Below are 22,000 nucleotides of genomic sequence, written 5' to 3'. Positions count from 1 at the left end.
GTCTGAGAGGTTTCATTTTCTACCTTAATTAAAGTAGTTGAGTACTTATTTGCGTTTATCTGAAATGTTCTGATGGCAGTAATATGTTCTACATTCACATTTGACCACCTGCGCTCCCCGTGAGCATCTTACAGGGGTTAATTTGAGCTCACCTTCATCATGCTGTTTGTTTATTTCCTGTCTTTTATTGAATTTTAGGAGCGGCTTTTTCGCTCCTGAGCGTTTCTCCAAAACAGCAACTGCCCCCTCCCGCTGCTTCACAAATGGGTTTAATTTTGTATGCACTCTCAGTGTCTTCGCGGCGTGGCAGAAATACAGGCCCTGGCGATGTGGCAAGTGTGCAGTTATTGGACCTGCATTAAGAGCACGCATTCATCTGTGTATCTAATTTCCCAGCTGAGGGTTTTGATTGACAGCCATAATCACTGCACACCACGTCCAATCTAGACGAGCAAGCCAGGTTCTGGAACTCAGGGAAGTTCTGGAATGCCGGAAACTTACGAATCCGACTTGAAAGTTGTGGGGGTATATTCTCACACAGGGCCGTGCAGAAAAATCAATTAGCAGCCTGAATGTAGCCACCTCCCTCGTTGGGACGGTGCCTGTAGGCTCTTTTGTCAGTATGTGTGAAACAGCTGCTGGTAGTGAATGCGCCCCCCTCCTTGCCCAGGCCCGGCTTCAGTGGACACAGCTCAGCCATCCCCTCCCACACTAGGAGCAATGAAGAGGCTGATATTGTGTAATTAAGGATTCCTTTCAGCTGAGGGGAGAGCTCAAATAGAGTTGTTTGTTCGCAGAGATAGTGGGAGAAAGCCTGCCTGCATGAGGGAGGACTCGCGGCTTACATGGTTACAGATTGGAAGTCAGCGGTGTTTGTTGAGTTTCCTACGGAACACCAGCGAGGCATTAATCATGAAAGAAATCACTGCCACCCTCACCTTCAGCCCACCACCATTACCAATAAAACCACCCTTTAGAGACAAAGCAAATATGCTTTCCTCTTGTCTCCCTCCCTTCCCCCTTTCACCCCCCCCCCCCCCCACCCCACTTCTCTCCTTCCTTGTCATCCGTTCTGACTCCTGGCGTCTTCTGCAAAATGAGAGCGTGGCACGAAGTGGCACCCCCCGTATTTACCCCATTCTAATGTGGGTTGCCATGGCGTTTAACAAATTATTGCTATTATGTTCATCATGTGCTTCGCCCCTTGGTAACTGGCTTGGGGATGTGATGATGATGGTGGTGGTGGTGGTTGGGGGGGGGGGGGGGGGGGGGATTGTGAGTGAAAAAAAAGTGATAATCCTGTTTTGAACAAAAGGTCAGATTGCTGAATAGAAAAGGCTTGATTAAAGCAGAGATGTACAAAGTGGACGCATTTGCGTCCATTCAGCCGCTCTTGGGCTTCGCAGCCACTGTGTGAATGTACAGCTGTTGATTACTGAGGCACAAAGCCCGTGAGAGGCTGTTGTCTTGGGGGCTTTTTTGCTCCAAGCCGCCTGTAATCGCAGTTTCTTCTTTTTTTGCCTATAAGGGTCGGCTCTGGATTAAGGGCATCAGAGAGTGGTTGTGTGCGTTTCTGTGGGGCTGGTGGATTTCTGGGTGTTTGGATGGCAAAATTCCTTCATTTAGCAGTGCTTTTTTTTTTTTTTTATTAAACTTCGGCGTGCAATTAAGCTACACATACATTAAACCTAAAGAAAATCCTAAAGACTTGCATTTGCCTTAACTAGGGACTAGTAGAGTTGTATGATTTGGAGGAAATTTTATTTATTTACTTTCTGATAAAAAGCACACAAAAAAATAAGTAACTATCTCTACTTTTGTAGGGTTGCACAATTTGGATAATAATAGTAATAGTAGTAATAATAATAGTAGTTATTATCTTTATTATTAATATTTAATATAATAGCAATATTTATGATTTTTTTGAAAAAAAAAAAATTCTGTAAAATTAAATTGCCACTGGCAGAGATGTGACCCCCAGTTGCCAGGTAACTCTTTTTAAAAAAAAATTATTTATGATTTTTGAAAATGTATGGTTGTATATACCTTCTACTCACTTCTGAACTCTTCCCTCTCTTGATTAAAACTCCAGTGAAGGTGAAGTATAATACGCGCTGTTGCATTCTCAATATTTAGTGATTTAGCCTCAGGATATAAGATTTTTATTCGCTTTTACAAGCAGGTATTGTTCATTAACAACGTGTCCACGTTGAATTTGCATCCAGTATAGTAACATTGAATCATCTTGGAGAGAGTTTCATCATGTTGACTGCCGTAACCGAACGCGACGCACTGTTTGAGTGCTGACAAGAGAATGACTGACAGACGCACTGTCAGTCACGGTAAGGTAAGTGGGAAGCACTTACCTTACCTGGTATGTGGTCTCCTGCGAAGGAGCCGATCGTGGTGGAGACCCAGACAGAGATGACACCGCAGGTCTGGAGGGCCTTGGTGGAGCTGACGGCTCTTGGGACCAATGCAGAGGCGAGGACCCATAAGACTGTGGTAAAGCCGGAGCGACCGAGGAACTGCGGAACCCGGTGGAAACGAAGGGATTGAAATCAGAGGTGCAGCCAGGAATCCTGTGGCGGACCCAGGTTGACTACTGACCAGGGTGGAGACAGAGGGATGAGGGAGCCTGGCTGAGCTGGTGGGATGACGGACCACGGTGGAGATGAGGGATTATGGAGCCAAGGCGGAACCAACAGTTCGGAGGACCAAGGTGGAATCCGGGGCTCGGTGGTTGTAGGCGGAGACAGGATCCTTACACCTAGATGGAACTGGGGACTGGAAGGGCCCAGGTGGATCCACACCACCAGATGGAACAGACTGGGGATGAGCCAAAGGCCAGAGATAAACCAGCAGTGGCAGGGCTAAAGAACTGGCTGGTAGGTGAGGTAGGAGAGGGAGGCTGTGCAGGAACTCTGGAAAGACAGGAGACGCAAGAGACTTGAAGCTGTGCGGGACCAGTGGAAATGGGAGATCCAGGGGTATATACTCCTCAATTTCCTCTAAAGAATGTCCAGAGGCCAGGCACTACTCCTCTACAGTGGCGGGGTTGTGGGTGGGGCTTCCCTCCATCCCCTCGAACTCCCCATGCCCAAGCACCTCCTTGGGCACGGACGTTGTTGCCGACTCGCGCACCTGGTCAGATGTGTTGTAGCGCCGCAGTTGAAGCAGCATGTGAACTGATAATCACTTCCTCTTTACTACTAGTTAGAGCACGAAATAAACTTGAATGAACATCCGAGGGTAGGTTAAAAAGAAACCGAACAGCTTGCTGAGATTAATCATGTCTCATGTAACTTCTCAATCAGTCTTTCAATGGCGGAATAAACAGATCATGGTCTATAGACCCCTTAATTAGCCCTGGCTACCCTATATATATATATATATATATATATATATATATATATATATATATATATATATATATATATATATATATATATATATATCACTACCGCATTTCCTGCGAACCAAGCCTCTCTGAGACACTGAAAACACCAGATCATGAGCTGCTCACGTGTATAGGTAACATACTGCGCTTCACTCTGAAACAAGCAGTGCATATATTTATTTAAATAAATTGCGCTAGCCATATTGCGATTTCGGTTTTATTCCGATCAATTGTGCATCCCTATGGACTGGAACATTGGACTTGGGGACTTGGGGCTGGGCCGGTAAGAAACGGCGTAGTAACGCCCCACAATACCATAGCAACCACCCTAGCAAAGTGTCATCGCACATTTTGAATAATTTTCTTTGGAAACTGTAAAAAATCTTGTTTGCTTTCAGGCATCAGGTGTTAAAGCAGTTGCACGAGTTGAATTTCACATTCAAAAGGGTTTAGAAACAACACATGTTCTTACAAACCTGACACAGATATGAAACCTTAAGTGCTAAGCTCTGATTGTAGTCAGAGGTGAACTGAAATACTCTGGGTGAAACCGCTGTAGAAAAAGACCTACAGGTATAGATGCGACGGCAGAATTGTGAAATGGAGAAAGCGAGAAAGAAAGAAAGTAGGAGAGCGAGAACGTTTTTCCGGTAGCTTGCACTGATCTGTGGGCCCCAGTCTTTGCCCAGTGTTTGGTTAAATTATGTGGAACTCATTTGACGGCTGCAGAAGTGGCTGTATTCGCAGTGTCAGGTATCGACTGGTATAATTATGCAATTATGAAGCTTTATCCTGCCTCTCTCTCTCACAGAGCGGGCTCTTAGTGTTTCAATTAGATGTTTTTTTCTCTCTTTTGCTCCCTGATTTTCTTCTTTCCCCCCCCATCCTCCATTTCTTGGTTACAATGAAGATGCAAACAGAATCTGCCTATAAAATATTCTTAAAAAAAGATAAATAGATTCTTAGTAATAGAAATAAAAGATTCTTAGATTGTTCTAAGCATGCATAGGTAAGACACATGAAGGCCAGTTGTGATTTAGTGTAGCATAGGATGTATATGTGCGTATACATTTACATACACATGTTTTCCACAAAATATGAAGCAACTGTTTAACATTGCTAATAATAAGAAATGTTTCTTGAGCATCAAATCAGCATATTACAATGTTTACTGAAGACTGGGAGTAATGGCTGCTGAAAATTCAGTTTTGCCATCACAGGAATAAATTACATTTTAAAATAGAAAACGGTTATTTTTACATTTGTTTTTGGTGTATTTTTGTTTGAATAAATGCAGCCTTGGTGAGCATAAGAGACCAATACCGACCCACATATATTAAGTCTTCTTTTAAGATTGAGACTTATAAATCCGCATGATTTAATCAATGCATCAAGAAAACGAGTGCATCATTACACCCCTGTAATTTGTGTGGTGTGCACTGACACTGATAACACTGTTTCACCACCACAGTGTTTTTATTCTTGTGCCCAAGTAGGAGAGAAAGAATCCTTCTGAAGTCTGCACATGTGCAGTCCCAATGCCACCACAAACCTTTCTGAGGTCACCAATCAGGTGAAATGGCAAAACGTCTCCATCCTACCCTTTTCCTTCAAATCAGACCACTGTACATAGAACAAAGTCTCAAATGGCCGTCCCTGCTGAATTTTGTGTTTGAAAACAATGACATACTTTTGTGTTTTCAGTTGGCCTGTGTGTGTTCCTGTAGACGCAGTCTTTTGCTAAGCCCATGGGAACTGAACTGTTGGTTTAGTCTTGGGCCTCCAGAAGCACAAAAGATCCGTTATGGCAAACAGAGGGGTGATAACACCGGCGCTCCCTTCAAAATGAAAGCCAAACAGCTCACATATGTTCAGATTCAATTACACACTCTGGGTTCCCCTCAGCCCCAGGGCTTACTACTGCTAATTACCCAAATAACATCCGCACAAAACGCCACCCAGATGAGATTAATTGAGAAATTAAAACAACCTGTTGATTCGATAATACTGAGGTCTGAAGAGTAACCCAGGTATTCCGAACATGGTAACCAGGTATTACCGACGGCACAGATGGGATGAGAAGACTCATCTCTAGATACAACAGGGGTGATAAGCTGTGTAGAACCATCCAGTGATGCTCATAGCTCAGGAAATAGAAGCAAATTAAACCACTTATAACTGTGTGTGATGACATTTCCTTTTTTTGTTTTCTCATCTTCCTTTGGTCCTCATTCTTTCATTCTCTTGGTTTCCATCTTTTCATTTTTGCTGTTTCAAGTAATTTACAAGAAATAATGATTTTCTTGTTTACTTGTAGTTTGTTTTTCTTATTTACAGAAGTTGTCAGAGTGGAATTTAAAAGTTGAATGGTTTTGAAATAATTATTTTGTGCTCTCTAAGACTGCATTTATTTGATGAAAAATAGAAATATTAAATATTTTGTTAATATTTTGTAAAATTGTATTTTTCCCTGTGATGGCAAATCAGAGTTTTTCAGCGGCTATTACTCCAGTCTTCAGTGTCACATGATCCTTCAGAAATGATTCTAATATGTTGATTTGGTGCTTAAAAAAAATTCTTATTACGATCAATGTTGATAACAGCTGTGCTGCAAATTTATTATTTTATTTTTGTGTTGGAGAAACTTTTTTTTTTTTTTTTTTTCAGCATTCTGCATTTCTGAAAGATGTATGAGTCCTTTGTAACATTATAAATGTATTTGCTGTCATTTATGATGAATTGAATGCATCCTTGGTGAACAAGTTTTTATTTATTTCCCTCCAAAAGAAATCTTAACCTTTTGAATGGTAGAGTATATCTTATTTTATTTTTATATGTAATATATTCTTATTTTAGCATATTTTACCAGACCATATTTTCCTGGCTCTGAAGGAGGCTGAAAAAGAGAGAGAAAGAGGGTGATGGTGATAACAGTCTATAGTAAGGAGGTGGTGGTAATTTTTCAGGGACAGGTGCTCCTCTGATACTAGGGGTTTATTTAGTGCTCCATCATTAGCAGGGCATTACCCATATTACCCCCTGGCCCCCGCTCTAATAACAGGGGCAGGAAAGGCAGTGTTAGCAGGGGGCAGCTGCATCTGCTGCAGGCTGAGGCCTCACACTGCCCCACCACAGTCAAAACCACCAGCGCCCCAACTCCTGGGGGCCGCAGTAGCTCTTTGCCAATCAGCTTTTTAAATTGTTTTCTTTCTCTCTCTATACACAGGGTTGGCTGCTGTGTGAGGATCAGGCCTGCCGGAACCGAACCCGCCGGCTGCCCATTGCGTTCTCGAGGTCTGGACCGATCTGTCCAGCCTGTCTCAGATCCACGCTGAGGCCTGAGGTACTGCACACACATACAGAATCAGTCATTTTGTCCAGATGGTGGTGCTGTGGAGCCTGTGAATGTTCTCCCTGCCTCTGCCCAGGCCTTTTTTCCTTGTCTGTGTAGCTTTTTTCCATCACCCGTATTTCTAACCTTTATATATTACCTGACCCGTCTGACCCATATGACAAATGCGTTTGCTTCCTGCCTCAACAAGCTACTATCCGGCCTTCAGATGGACTTGACCTTGGACTCACTGCAAAAAGACATGTATGTGGGGTGTTTCACTCTTACGTCATCTTGTGAATCACTTCAAGAGCATCTTGGCCTGGTTCAAAGACACAGTTCGGGATGTCCCTTCCGAACATTAGTGTCTATCTTTTGTCCCTGTCCATCTTCTTTATCAATTTCGTCCAGTACAGACACCCCCCCCCCCCCCCCCCATTCTATCTTCCTTCCCGTGCTTTATTTCTGCGTCTAGTTCTGTGGCGACAGGTTGAAACCCAAAAGGACAATTTCTCTTGTCACCATAGCCACTTAGCTTTCCTCCGCTCTGCCTGGTGAGATGGCAGTTTAAACTGCCGGCTGAATAAAACATTAACTTCCTCACCCCTCTACCATCCCTCTGTCGTTCTGGGCTTTACAGCTCGGCTGACAGCAATGCGTCTCCTCTGGTGTCTCCACGGACACAGAGACATTGACTACCATTGTATCCAGATTAAATGGATGCGTAATAGGCACCCTCGGCTGATTGGCCGGTAATTTGAAGGAGTTGTACACAGGTGCAATTTATAATATTTTCAGTAAATTAAATTTTTTTCCCCGCGCTCTCTTTTTCTTTGCACTGGCTCTCTCTCTCCGTTTTTCTTTTTCAGCTGCTTTCCCCTCGCTCAGATCTCTCCAACCACCCCCACCCGCTGTCTCTCTCTCTCTCTCCCTCTCCATTTTATTGATGTACGTTCAGGCACCCATTAGGGCTTCCTTTTTTCCCTCTAGTGGAAATTGCAGCATGTTAATTTTCACACAAATTACAGCAATAGCAGGTATCTCTATTTGATACATTATAACAGGAGCAATCAGGGATAATTGAGTGCCTTTCAGATGGTAACCGGCGCATTCACTTCAATTCAAAGCCAGTCCATTTATCGTCTAATCGCTCTTTAAACACTGAATTTCTGGGAACAAAAATTCTTGTCATAATTTTGCTTAAGTGTATTTGGAAATCACAGTCCTTTGAGCAAGGATAATTGAAATCAAATCCCTTTCACGGGAGCTGACATTTCTACATTTCCCCCCAATTGAAATTAATTTCAAAAATTGAGCATGAATATCTTCAAATAGCAGGCAATTATACCTTTCAATGGGGAGAAATTATGTGCACAAAAAGTGGAGACATCAACTGGCGCTTCAGTTAAATGTCTTTGTTTCCCACTGTGTTTGCCTTGTAAAGATTTACATATATTGACTCGTTATGAAACCTTGTGATGCCGATCGCCTTCCTTTTCCAGCTCAGCCCGTTAAAATTAACTCAGATTGGAGCTTTTTTTGTTAAGCCTCATTAAAACTGTTTGGAGATTTTTCTTTTTTCCTGTCCTCTCTTTTGCAGCTGCACAGATCTGTGCGAATTGAAAGTAGCCATTTTCTCTGCTGCTCTGCTCAGCGGACATTATACTCCCTTTACATATAAGCAATGTGACCGTAAGCAGCTAAATCATTTCAATTCTGTCTTTAAATGATCCCCCATCGTAAGTGTGGCCAATGATCTTCTTTGAGTGTCTTTCAAACGTAACTACTTAATTTTTACACCCCTTTGGTCATAGTATAAGGCCTCACTCTTGACACCTTTTCTCTGTTCCCCTCCATCCAGCGCTTCCGGCAGGTTGTGTTTGGGCTGTAGCAAAGGTTTGGTGGTACGGCACTGGCTGCCACGTCTCTATCAAGAAGGGGGGGATGAGGCGGGGGTCTCAGGAGAGAGGCAATTTCACAGCTGGTTTGCTCCCCAGTCACTCGGGCCGAAAATGCTGCAGATTTGTGGAGAAAATTGAAATGGTGTCAGTACAGGAACAAAGCATTGAGCCGAGCAAAGCTGCATAAGGGAGGGGCCTCTGTTTGCGGGCTGGGGGGGGTTTAAATTCAATAACGTTTGACGGTGCCTTGGTCACACCCCTTTTGACACCTGTCAGCACAGCTGTGAAGCTCATCCTGGCCCTGCTTCGCATGTCCATCCACTTATTTCTTGGACTGCAGTTTTAGTCCACGATCTCCTTCGCTGAGCGGAGTGCATTCGCGTGCACATGGTGACCTGGCTCTGATTATAGGAGCTCCATTATGGCCGCATTGCTGCATCGACAGGCACTGCTGTTGACCAGCCAGTGCATTATGGGTCAACAGCTGCTGGGCTCATCGGAAGCTGTAGAGGGCAATTAAAAGCCGTTGTGCTGAAGAGAGAGCCCTTGCTAAACTCCTCTGGCATCCACATTGCTCTGATTCTATGGTGACACAGAAAGACTGTGACCCAATAACAGCAATTAACATAAAAGTATAATGGCTAATCAAATTGACAGCAACAGTTGTTCATCAGATCCACACACGCTGCCTTATCAAAACAAACTATTATGAAAGAGGTAATTTCAGAGCTGAACGTCTCTCTCTCTCTCTCCCTCCCCAATGTCTTTTATTCTCTCGCTCGACCTGCGCGCCTCTGGCAGTTAGACACATGGCTAACGGTAATTACAGCCGAATTTACAAACCAAACACCGTTTCCTGCTTTTGTCAGGAGAGAAGATGGGGAGTATGCTGGCTGTTTTCAGCCAATCAGACAGTTTCACAGGTTCTGTGACTCCAAACTCTGGGTTTGACTGAGCGTGTGTGTTTGTCTTTGTCTGTGACAGTGGAGAATATATGACAAACACTACCTGTCTCCACAGCTGTAATTAACACAGGTGATTCTCCAGCTTTCCCTGATTGAGTCGTACCAATCTCATTACGCTTCTGCCTTTCATTTTCCCTGGGACAATAACACGTAGTACTAAACTACATCAGTATGATTTTACCTAATTGGTTTTTCTCTTCTTTTTTTATGTATTGAATATGCAAAGGAATAATCAGCTTCTGCAGTGTCAGTAAAGAATTGGTAAAGAGCTTTAAAAATGTTAAAGTAATAGTTTTACTTTTTTTTTTTTTATAAGCAGTTCTTGAATTTTTGTGGAATAATCTACCACTGAGACAGTAGGACTTTGTCCCCTTGCATGGGGATATTGAATTTAGTCTGTTCTATCAATATTGTTACATTAATTGTAGCATTGGTTTTGTTCGTAATTATTGTGACATCAGTACAATGAAATGTGTTCTTGTTGGAAGTCTGCAAGAAATCATCCAAGAACCTGAGGAAATGGCTGAATGTAGTTAAATATTCCCTGTTATACCTGTAGTAATGATAGCACAGAGTTAAACAGATCAGTTTGTCTGGAACCAGATGGCGAAAGCCATTGGTTTTGGCCTTCATTTAGTCTGGTGCCTTGACCAGCTTCAGACAAACCTTGTTAACCTTGTTTTCAGTTTCCCAGAAGCATAACCTGGGAGTTTTCTCTGTCATCACCCTATATGTTGTGATAACTGATTTAATCTGTGTTTTGTCTTTTTTCTTCTCATTTTTAGTATTCAGAGAAAGCCCTCTACAACCAACTGAGCTTCTACAGATACATCTTTGACTGGGAATATGCCATCAACAAGGTCCTGTTGCCTGAGGATAAATGTAAGATTTCGCATTAACATCAGCTATTACTAATTAACCTGAAAATTCGCTCCCAAACATTACCCATAAGCGCTTGTCCGGCACATATTTCTGGCTCAACGTGCACTTGCGCGCACACACACACCTCACAGCGGCTGGAGGCGGCCACTAGGTTGGGTTAAGAATCCTCAGCTCCTCGAGTCGACAGCCGTAATTCAGGCGACGGATTCAATCACCGAATGGCGCGGTGCGGAATGCAAAACGGTCCAATCAGTTGGAAGGAAGAGGGGAGTGAGTGAGAGAGAGCCTCCTCTCATCCCGTAGACCTTCGGTAATAGCGCTGGCTATGTTGATTGAAAACAGTTTTTAGATTTTGGAAAATGATAGGGCGAGTAATTGGAGAGAAGGCTAAAGGATAGCCCTTCATAAATAATGGGACATGGAGCATATGTTTTCAACGGGCCGCTGGAGGATCCAGACCGCTCACGGCCGCTGCTAGCCGAGCCGTGGCTACTTACCCACAATCCTTTTTGATTGATGTCACTTGATTAAAAAGGACCTCTTGGAATAGACTTATACATTTATTTATTTATTTTTACATGTGCCGATGAGGTTCCGAGGCGGGCGCGAGAGCCGTAGATAAATATAATGTGTAATCAATAGATGACCACTCAGAACGTGAAGCAGGGCGAGGAGAGAGTGTATCGGGGGCGGGGGCCTAACATGATTATAGACTTGGCTTCTCCGCGAAATTTTATTTCTTTACTTTTTCTCGACTGTTGTTTCTGTGAGTAATTGTGGCCAATCTGTGGCATTCTGTCAGCCACACTGCCCATCACTGCAGCCAGGGCTCTAATTCCTGAAGGAGTGATTTTAACCCTCTAGCCCTGATTTTCACCAGGCTGAATGAGAGGTGACGTTACTACTCCTGTCCTCCTCCTCCTCCTCCTCTTTTTTTTTTCTTCGCAATTGTTCTCAGAAACCATTTGTTTATTCCATTTATTATTTAGACTTGGTTTCTAGTTGCATTTAGTGTATCAGATTAAGGGATCTTATTTATTATGCTATAACATGTCATATATATATGTACAGCTCCACTACACATGTATATTGTGGGATTAGTGGAGGACATCACACACGGCTTTGAAGTATAGCCTTGAAATGGTTATCTCCCCTCTCACTATAATACTACACATTACTGTATTATAGACCACAGGGTTTACAGGGGTCTAGGGGTGAAATTACAGGGCTGCATGGTTTGTACTTCCTTTTACCTGGTCCAGTTTCTTATTTAGACCCTGGGATGTAACTCTGCCATTATAGGGGTTCTGAATTTACTGTCTCGCACTGGACAACAGTGCCGTTACAGCATCAGTGTACGGTATTTGCTTACTGTAGGTTTAGCTACAACAAGCTAGGTGGATAGTTCATGAAGAAGCTACGCCAGTAATACTAGTAGGGTATGAGATTTTGACGAAATAACCATGATAACCAAAATTTTACAGTATTAAACAATCAATTTAGCCTGGGAAAACCCAGACCACTTCCGGCAAATTTAGATTTGCTCTGCAAGTGGGTCTGGCAAAGAGCCCATTGAAACCCATTTCCAATCCGCCGAAATCGCGGCACCAATCAGAAACGTTTTACACGATGACGACAGAGCAGAGACGGTGACGCAGATTTTGTACATTACAGACATGGATGCCGCCGTGGAACATCACAACATCACTCGTTCGAATCAGCTATCGCGTCTGTTTCAAGCGATTTAAAATGGTCATTTTCGTTAACACAAACAGAGAATTGCTGAGAGTCTCGAGATGTTTCTCCGTCGCTCTGCATACGTCATGTCATTCATCGCTCTGATTGGTTTTAGATCTATCCGACGTCCGTTGGTGACGCCCCTGTGGAAATGAATTGTCTATGGAGCTTTGCCAGACCCTTACTCAGTTACAACTGAGAGGGTCTGGGTTTTCCCAGGCTACAATCAATTATTATTAGTGTCAAAATGAAAACACTTTTTTTTTGGTTGAACAAAATGCTTTATTATAACAAACTTGAAACCATTTGTTTTGTTTATTCAGATTTCAGTAATCAAAAACATGTCTAATCAGTTAAATTAAATAATTATGGATTAGAATAACTTTTTCTTATTATTAATCATTTATTAACATTTTTAAGAATAATAGAGTACTATAAATGTATTACATGTCTGTACCTGAATACACTACAGTTAGACCTTACTTAATTTTGTAACTTTGTTATACTGTATTTATCTATGCTAGTGTATTTGATCTTAACCCCCTAAGTCGATTGTCGAGTTCACGCGCGTGATCATAGGTAACTAAACCTATGCGCGTGAACTCGACAATCGACTACTGTGGACTTCGACCGAAAACAGGAAGTAAATACAGGTCTGTACGCTTGTTGAATTAACATCATTTTTATGAATATATTTCACATCTAATGCAGTCAGATAATTTGCAGTTTAATTTGTAATTAAAAAGAGGATAACACAGTGTAGGCAACACCGATTTTGTCGTTGTTCTCTGTATTGACATCACTCCAAATTTACAAAAAATTGAGCTCAATTTTAAAATTTTAAAATTGAAAATTGAGTTCTCCTTTAAGGATGCATTAAAGTGATCAAAAGTGACAGTTAAGAATGTTAGAATGTTACAAAAGACGGTTTAGTGTAACAAAATTAAATTTGAAATATATTTTGTGCTTTTAAACTTTAAATTCATCCCTTGCCATCTCTAAATAATTAAAAAAGAATATTATAAAAAAAGTATAATATTATTATAAAATGCTCTTAATATGCTGATTAATCATGCTAAATATGGAAGAAGAAAAAAACGTCTTAAGGCATCACATGTGAACTTGGTTGTCACAAACCTGGTTTAGTTAAAGCTGCAGTCCATAACTTTTGGCACTCTAGCGGTTCATAAACACAACTGCATGCGTCTTGCAGAAGAACACTGTAGCCGGAGCTACTTCTCTCTGTTTATGTCTATGATAAGTCATGCAGGTTCTGGGCTACTCCGCAACGGTACGACCAAAACCAGTTTAACAAAGTCAGAATATAAACGCTTATTATAGGTGTACCGTAGTGATTCAGATAAGACAAAACACTTTTTGGAAAAATTTATTCATGATGTGCTAGCTTATTATATAAATGTTGTACATTTTGAACACAAACAAAGTTACAGACTGCACCTTTAAACGGTCAGAGTCATCTGTATGACAGATAAAAATAATTGTATTTGCTGCATTCTTGTTTTCTGCAGCGTTTTAGCAAAAGTAATAATCTTTCTGCTCACCGTGATTCTGCTGCTACTTATAGCTTAATAACCGCATCATCTGCTGCTCTTAATACAATGCTTTACGTCTTTATCGGGAGAAAAAACACGCATGGAGCGGAAAGGGATTGAATTAAGCGCATAGATAAAAATATTAGAGGATGTTGCGCCCAAAAATCATTAGTGTAACCTTGAGAGCTTGTAGTGTGAACCACTCCATTGTTGTGACGCGCTACTCACTTTAAACTGTAGAAGCATTAAAATGGCGCAATTATGTACCGCCATTTGAATACCACTGCTTTATACAATATAGATTGTTTCAAAGTAGCTTTAGAGTGGCTAACAGGAAAATAATGATTCAATGATGCAAAAAGAGTTCAATAAAACAGATTAAAAGCAGGTTAGAAATGCTGGTCTCACCTGAGGCATAACATTGAATGGCCAAATGGTAAAATTAAAATAACCATAACATACAATACACCACGGAAGGGCTTGGAAGGTTGTGTTTGTAGAGCTTTGTAGAAGCTTGTAACACTCCACAACCAAAGTGTGTTTTCTTCGATGCATTTGCACCGATTACCAGAGCACAGCAAACAAAGGTAGAGTGTTGAGCTGTGGTCTGCCGCTGTTGACTGCGATGGAAATGCATGGGAGCGATAGTGGAATAAAGTACAGTTCAGAAAACTTTTAGCTGCCCTCTTCACACACACACATACACACACGCACGCCTTCTCGTAATTTACCAACCACCTCCTCCTCACACCATGAGACATTTAGTGTCGTATCTGCCAGATTTTCTGTCTGTCTCTGATGACGGAGGAATTGCTTTTAAAGTGGGCATTATGCCAGACCAGCAGCACAATAGAAAAACCAATCTTCCCCCTATTCTGTCTGCTCCGCTGTTATTGTGGAGCTTTAGATAACTGGAGACGCACGTTGCTGGTAGATTGAGCAAGAGAGAGCTGTTTCTGCTGGACTCCAAGGCTGGAGGTTAGAAGTCTCCAGCTGTCTTCGGCCACGGTCGCTGGAAGCAGTGTGAACAATGAGAAGGGCTGAATGAACCTTTTTGGTCAGTCTGGGAAGTTAAGCCTGAAGAGGTGTTAAAATTACATGCTGCCTTGATGGAGTTTGTTAGGACAGACTGCAGTGTTTTGTCTTTGCCAGGGGTGGTGCTGTGGTTTGGGTCTGGTGGGATGCATTGCAGGGCTGTGATGGAGGAGGGCCGTGGTGAATTCATCCCTCTGTTGCTTGATGGTGAAATTGCTGGTCAGTGCTTTATCCATTTGCAGTCTTTTCCTCACTAGATTACCTGATTCCTTCAGAGAGGAAAGACTGATGGAAATTGCCGTCCCAACCCCCATCACACAAATACACTTGTACATACTCTCTCACTTTCACTCACACACACACACACACACACACACACACACACACACACACACACACACACACACACACACACACACACACACACAGAGAGAGAGAGAAAGAGAGAGGAAGGTAAAGGAAAGAAAGTGCTTTCTCTCGAGTATCTATATCCTTGGAAATCACTAGAGAATGCCCATTCCTCTGCCCGTAACCTGTCCCCTCGCCACAACCCACAATGTCAGATTCACTCCACTGGACACACTCTAACCCCTCCAACTGATTGTTTTCATCTCAGTAATGTTTAAAGTTGGGTTGTTGATAGATCACTAATCTAAATTTACCTTTGTAGTTAATGCAATTACTCTAGCTTTTTTTCTTTCTTTCGAAATAGTTTAATCAGTTTTTAATACGTTTTATAAAAATCTATCATATAAAATAAATGTCTTATATTCTATTTTTACTTTGATATTTGTATTATTTTAGATATTTATAATTGTAAGCTTTTATTTGATTTTGTTATTTTTATTTTATATATATAAAATTACTAACGTGTTTACACATGCAATATTTTTTGTCAGTTTAACGGGTTTAAAATATTTAACGTAATTAATGCACTATCCATTTTTTTCCCCCGCCATCCTTTGGCTGGCGGTACAATATATGATCACGTTCTTATTCATGCAAATGCTTTTAAACCATTCAAGCGTAATAAAAGTACTACTGGTGTGCATCTGTAAAACTCCTGTCTGTGACTTGCAGACAGTGCTTGAACAGACAAAAATACACAATGTTGACTGTTTTGATGAGTATCTTCTTAAATTAGTTAAATGAAGTCTTAAATGAACATAAAGAGTTATGAGAAAATGGCTTTTGTGTCAGATCCGCGTCAGGTATTAAAGTGACAGCAGCCTATTAAACCTGCTGCTGTTTTTCAGTAAGGATAATCAAAGAACAAAAGAAAACGAGAAAATCACTCGCTGCTCTGACTGAATAACATTTGTAGATTTAATAAGTGTTCATCTATATTTAATTTATAATTTATGTTCTGTTAAGTACAACTAAATTGAGTCTGTGACATTTGATACATTTTAAGTTCACTTAAATTAAAAGTTGTTATATATATCTTTAAGTTTAATAAATGTGTTAAGTATTGCTATGGTGGTATTGATATAGTATTTCTTGTAGATTGTTTTATATATATACTAGCTGAACCTTTGCCATGCAAAAACTGCTTATGACACTTTATTTTTAATCATCCCATCTCAGTTTGAATAAAATTTAGGTACAAACTACTTTTTTTCCATGTTTTTGTTGTTGTCCACAAGCATTTTTGTGTATTACACAGAGACACCTGAGCTTCTGCTCATATTCAGAATAGCCTTTAAAAATCTCACAGAATAAAACAGTTGGGATGTCAAATTTGATAAATGCCTCAAGTAAATTTAAGACTTGTATGCATGAAATGTAATTTATTTGTATGATTTTAATAGATGTAATGCATTAACAGCCCTTTAGGGCACTAATTCTACTGGAACATACATCTACAGACCCAGTGGAGTCTCTGGCCTTCTGACAGTAAAAATGAATCAAAATATCTTGTTTGACTCCCATGATCCTCCTGTCCAACCGCCTTCACCGACATTCTTAGTGGCTCCGCCAGTGGATTATATCACACACATGCATTTGTCTGCACGCAGTGTGCGTGGGGTGCTTTTTCTTTGTGTATATCGGCGCGTACGCGTGTGAGAAATGAGACATTTAGAGTCTGATCTACATGTAAACCACAGTCCTCTGCCTGATTGCAGCGACTGAGTTAAATGTGGAGGCAATTTCATGCACGGCAGGAGTCCTTCCATAATAAAACAGTTTTTTCTGCGGTTTCAAAAAAATTAGATATCCCATATCAATGACTTCCAAATCATGTTGAACTCTGATTTCATTCTTTTCATGAAGAGCAATTCATAACGTCTTTTAGGCAAGCCCTTTTGCTCCCGCCGTTCCATTTCCTCTCTCTCTCTCTCTCTCTCTCGCTCTCTCGCTCTCGCTCTCAACATCCGTCGCTCTCTGTATCTCTTACTCTTTCTAATTCGCTCTCCCTCTCTGCCTTGTCTCCTCTTAAGTGTGGGCAGTGTGATTATGTTCAGGCAGTAATGTAATTTCACTGCATTGATAAAATAGAAATTGTCCTTTATCTGTGTACTGATAGTGCTCAATTTGCAGGCGAGCTCCTCGGCAACCTCTTCAGGGCACGACGCGTGTGCCCTCCCCCAGCCCTCCTCCCCCACGCTCTGCCTGCCTTGAGCTGCTGGAAATCCGCGGGTGCGATTGTCAAATCAATTATTCATTCTGTGCAATTACACTCGCACAAAGAACTTTTCTCTGCTCGGAATGATGATTAAATTAAAAGCTATTCCAGCTGCCTGATAACATCTAATAGAATATTCATAAGCAGCCCAAATGGAATGTATGATCCCCATTAACTTCATCATGCTCACTTAATTACATGCTTGTTATTGTATTTACACCTTGTTAGAGCACATGGAAGCTGATACACTCTCTTTCGCTCTCTCTCTCTCTCTGGACTATCTTCTCCGTCCTGTCGCACCCGCCTTCTTTCTTTTTTTCCGCTCTGTATTCCCCTCTTTCTTTTGCTGTCTGCTCACCTCTTTTTCTCACGTCTTCCCTCACTCTCTTCACATCTTTTCTCCCTCTTAAAAATGCTATTTATTTTAAATGCGACCCCTGCCGGGCCGGGAGGGAACGCGAGGTCTCTGACAACCTCTGTGGCTTTTAGGTTTCTTTTATACATTCTGCACACAGTGATTGAGGGAAAAGAATGAAGAAGAGGAGAGGAGAAAGAGAAAAAAATTATTTTCTCCCACCTTTCAAAAATGATGACATGATTGCTTTCCCTTGATCATGCATCATCATCTTTCTCCAGCCCCCCTTTTTTTTCTTTCTTTCCTCAGGTAAATAGTCCCCCTCTCCCTATTCTATGTGCCAGCATTCTGTTTTCTTTCACCATCTCTTTCTTCTGCTGGAGGTAAAAATGCACAAGTGATAATGGTAACCGGCTCTACAGATGGTGCGTTTGGAATACTATTCCCCTTTTTTGATGTTCAGGTTTGGCCATTTTCTGCGATTGACTCTGTAACTCTGTTTCTCCTGCACTTGCTAATGGAAATGGACTGTGATGGAGTCCTAGACCACCAGTTGGGTGCTCAACAACATTTAGGGGCACAGATTCAATCGTCTTTCAAGCATAAACACGTTTTGTCATATGAATTTCAGTCCGAGCATTTACATATTCTCAAGGAACATTCATGTAAATGCTCTTCTTGGCTGAATCTCGTCTTCTCAAAGCAAAGACTCACTTTTAACAAAAGTCTTTGGTTAAAGGCTTTTGATTTAGTCTGTAATTCTCATTCAGTCCTCCTATCCTGCCGGTGACTCCTCTATCGTCTCTATGGTATTGAAGGCCCTCCTGATGGGATAAATGACCTTGGATATCGACCCGATTGCATGACCCCGTGGACCCCTGGCAGAAGAGTCTATTTAGCTTCTGCAGACACCTAGCCCCTCTCGCCAGCGCTCTACCCTCAAACTGTCTGGATTGCTGGTTCCTTATCGATTCTCAAAGACTTTCATTTGAAATGATACTTGATAGACCTCTCCAAGCACATGTCCGTGAGCATAGTTCGATATTATGGCTGATATTTTTCTTTTCGAATCAGTTTCGACTCGTTATGGATTCACTCCAGTCCTGTCTGCTGCTGAGTTTTTTTTTTTTTTTTTTTTTGAATGGCACATAGGTGGGAGAAAAGAAAAACCTGGTTAAAATATATTTGTGACCAAATGTATGTTTGGGGACGTGTCACACTTGTAGTGATAATATTTTACCTTTTATCTTCTAAAAACTGGCTGTACAATACCATGCTAACCATGCAAACTTTAACCATGATCTCATAAAAACACAATTGGAGCTTAAGAAATATGATTATTAGTATTATAATAATGTTTGTTGTTATTATTATACATTTTAAATCTATATTTATTTTATTTTTCTATTAATAATTTTTTTTTAAATCATTTTTATGCAGCATAAATGGATTTTTATGCATTGAAAATATATAGATGGCTTTATTTTTTAGGGAAGGGGTACTTTGTAAGGGATCATGATATTTGGGGCTCCCTGGCATCAAAAAGTTTGAACAGTCTGGTGATTAATGTATTGTTTGGTTCTCTTCTCAGCGAGATTCAAGACAGGCTGGAAAGAAGAAATGGAAGTGTACAAAATGCTGAAAGATGTAACAGACAACCTCCTCGCCACCAGCGGATACTCTGAGGTCAACCTCGCCAAACTTTTCCAGGCCTTTGTATCCCTCAAGTACTGACCAACTGTCCCAAAGCAGTCCTGGGTAATCGGATATGGCATAATATTTATGCCTTTCTGCCCACCAACAGAAGCCGTACAATGTTATATTTTCATTTTAATTCCTGTCTGCTGTAAATACACCTTGTGATTTTTGTAATCTATTCTATTTTCTAGCTCGCTTGCTTGACATTTGTAATCCCTGACGGAGTTTTTGTGGCTGACGTCTTAGGCGTGAATTAAGGTCAAAGGTGACGAGCTCAGAGTCAATCTGCATGTAATCACCAAACCTTTCCATGTTTGAGCACCTGTCTCTCACTCTAATCTGTGTTCTTGTATCCCATCCAATTTAGCCTTTGTCCAGGTCTAATCGATGATGAATCTGTGGTAAAATGGCCATGATAAGGGGCTAAAGACGCTCTCAACACAACCCAGCCCCCCACTCCCCCGTTAGCACCACACACAGGGTTTTTAGAGATAACAATCAGGGGTAATGACAGGCAAGTTCATGGGGGGGGGGCTTGTAGCGGTTTGAAGGGGTCTTAGTTCAGTAATGACTTCTCTACCACCCCCTTCATCTTTAACAGCACAGCAATTAGCCAATGATACAGAGGTAGCCAGTGATTTCTGGAGTTTCGAACAATTGAACTCACGTTTGAACTGCTCTCAGCTGGTATGTTGAGAATTTATTGGATCGCGTCGTTCGGTCTGCGCCTGGCAGCTCATGTTGCATGTTTTGAATGTTCATTGCCTATGAAAATGTCTTAGGATTCTTAATTGTTTTTGATACGGAAGCACCAATAAAAGCATTTCATAACACTTTCACATTTCCCTTTTTTTTTCATCTCTTTGATTATTTTATTTCACTATGCTGCAGGGAGTGATGACATTTACACATTTGAAGAGGGCCAGTTAACTTCTCCAAATGGAAGGCTTCATTTTCAAGACCTGCAGAATGGCAAGCCAAGAGTGTGTGAAAGCGAGGAGATTAGTCCACTTAAATCGAGTCGGTTTTAAGAATGTGGTGCTTCACTCGCTCATTCCATGTGTTTATAATGACAGTTAGACGATGTCTTAAACCATTTCATCAGATGTCAATTTCCATAAATGCCATGCTTGAAAAAATCGCCTTAAACGGCTGCGACTAATGGCACCGACCTTGGAGAGTGCAGCAACACTTAAGAGCTACTTTCTGTCCCCAGCATGACAGACAGCATTGTAGGCCTTGCTGCCAATGTATTAAACATATATAGGCCTATATATACATTTAGCTTAATGTGTGAGCCAAGCTTGGAATTATACTTAACAGATGCAGGTAGTTCCTGAACGTTATGTCGCACTTTTACAAGATTAAGTCATCGCATGAATCTGGGGCTTTCAACAGGACATTCCTTTAACCGTAAACGTGCTTTTGTCGTGCCCGCGGAGGCTGTTTTCAAACTGGGCCACTCAATGCAGACGAGGCTTTGCATTAATTTACCCCACTAAGCTAATAAGAATGATTCGTTTTTGTTATGCTAAGCTTTATTGCCTGTCTTTTTGACCAGAATGGTGGTGTTGAGCAAAGCGGTGGACAAGGTTCTCTTTGATGAGGGAATTAGTGCCCTATTCTTTCTCTATTATTCATGGCATCGCGGAATATGTAAGTACCCGTGGGTGTCAAAAGGAAAGCCGGCCCTATTGCAAAGTGCTCCTCTTGTTTCTCTGAATAGCAGGCTATGAGATGATAAACCGCTTAATACACTGGACTAATTGGATGAGGGTAAAAGAGACGAAGGAATTAAGGCAAACCAAAAGGGGACAGGGTTCCAGTGGCCCGCCATTCAGCCCTTTTCACCGTGATTTCTTACTCTACTGCTCCAATAGGAAACGAGAGGCTCATCAAAGCGCCTTTAGTGCTTTCACCTACCCCCGGTGTCTCGAGCTGTCGGGATGGAAAAGCGTGATTATTCGCTGGTTGTTGAAGCGCAGCCCAGTGAGCTAAAATCAAGGGAATGCATGTGGAATTTTACCATGCATTTATGAACTGTCAGTGTATACTTCGTTTGAAATGCTGTAGTTTGTACTGTATATTGGTGGGTCTTTCCACACACACAAAAAAATGCTATTGTGTTCCTAGTTAACAAGTAAACTATGACTTAAAAAGTTACCATTTTTAACACGCACACAAAAATCCAGCTTTTTTTTTTCTCCATAAGGATGCTTTTTGCCCAGTCTCCAGTTTCTCCAACTTCTTGTTTAGCTAATATGGACAATTATTTTTTGTCTGGGAAAATTATTTATTCTCTCTCCTCATTTTTTTTTTTAGTGGACATTTTATTTAAGAGACTTGAGATTGTCAACCCTGTTATCATAAGGGTTATTAAAATGTTGCACAATTCAATTAACTAAAAATAAAATGCCATAATGAACTTTGAAAAGACAAGAGTTTGACAGTACAACGCAGTCTTAAATATGGAACCCTATACATTATTAAACTGGATATTTGAAAATATAGCAATTA

General features: G+C 41.2%; 1 protein-coding gene across 2 annotated transcripts in view; it reads left to right on the top strand.

The window, feature by feature from the left end:
- pola1 (polymerase (DNA directed), alpha 1) overlaps positions 1–20,327 on the top strand; it is a 54,281-nt gene extending 33,954 nt beyond the window's left edge. For both annotated transcript variants that reach the window (XM_079602555.1, XM_079602554.1), the window contains exons 35-37: positions 6,627–6,743; positions 10,383–10,479; positions 19,377–20,327. In XM_079602555.1, the coding sequence (XP_079458681.1) occupies positions 6,627–6,743; positions 10,383–10,479; positions 19,377–19,519 (357 nt within the window). In that variant the 3' untranslated portion in view covers positions 19,520–20,327. The remainder of the gene's footprint in view (positions 1–6,626; positions 6,744–10,382; positions 10,480–19,376) is intronic.
- The last annotated feature ends 1,673 nt before the right edge of the window (positions 20,328–22,000 follow it).

Source organism: Phoxinus phoxinus (assembly GCF_949152265.1).
Source record: "Phoxinus phoxinus genome assembly, chromosome: 24".
Lineage (NCBI taxonomy): Eukaryota > Metazoa > Chordata > Actinopteri > Cypriniformes > Leuciscidae > Phoxinus > Phoxinus phoxinus.
Note: the sequence above shows the minus strand (reverse complement) of the source record. Positions and strands in the feature narration are given on the sequence as shown.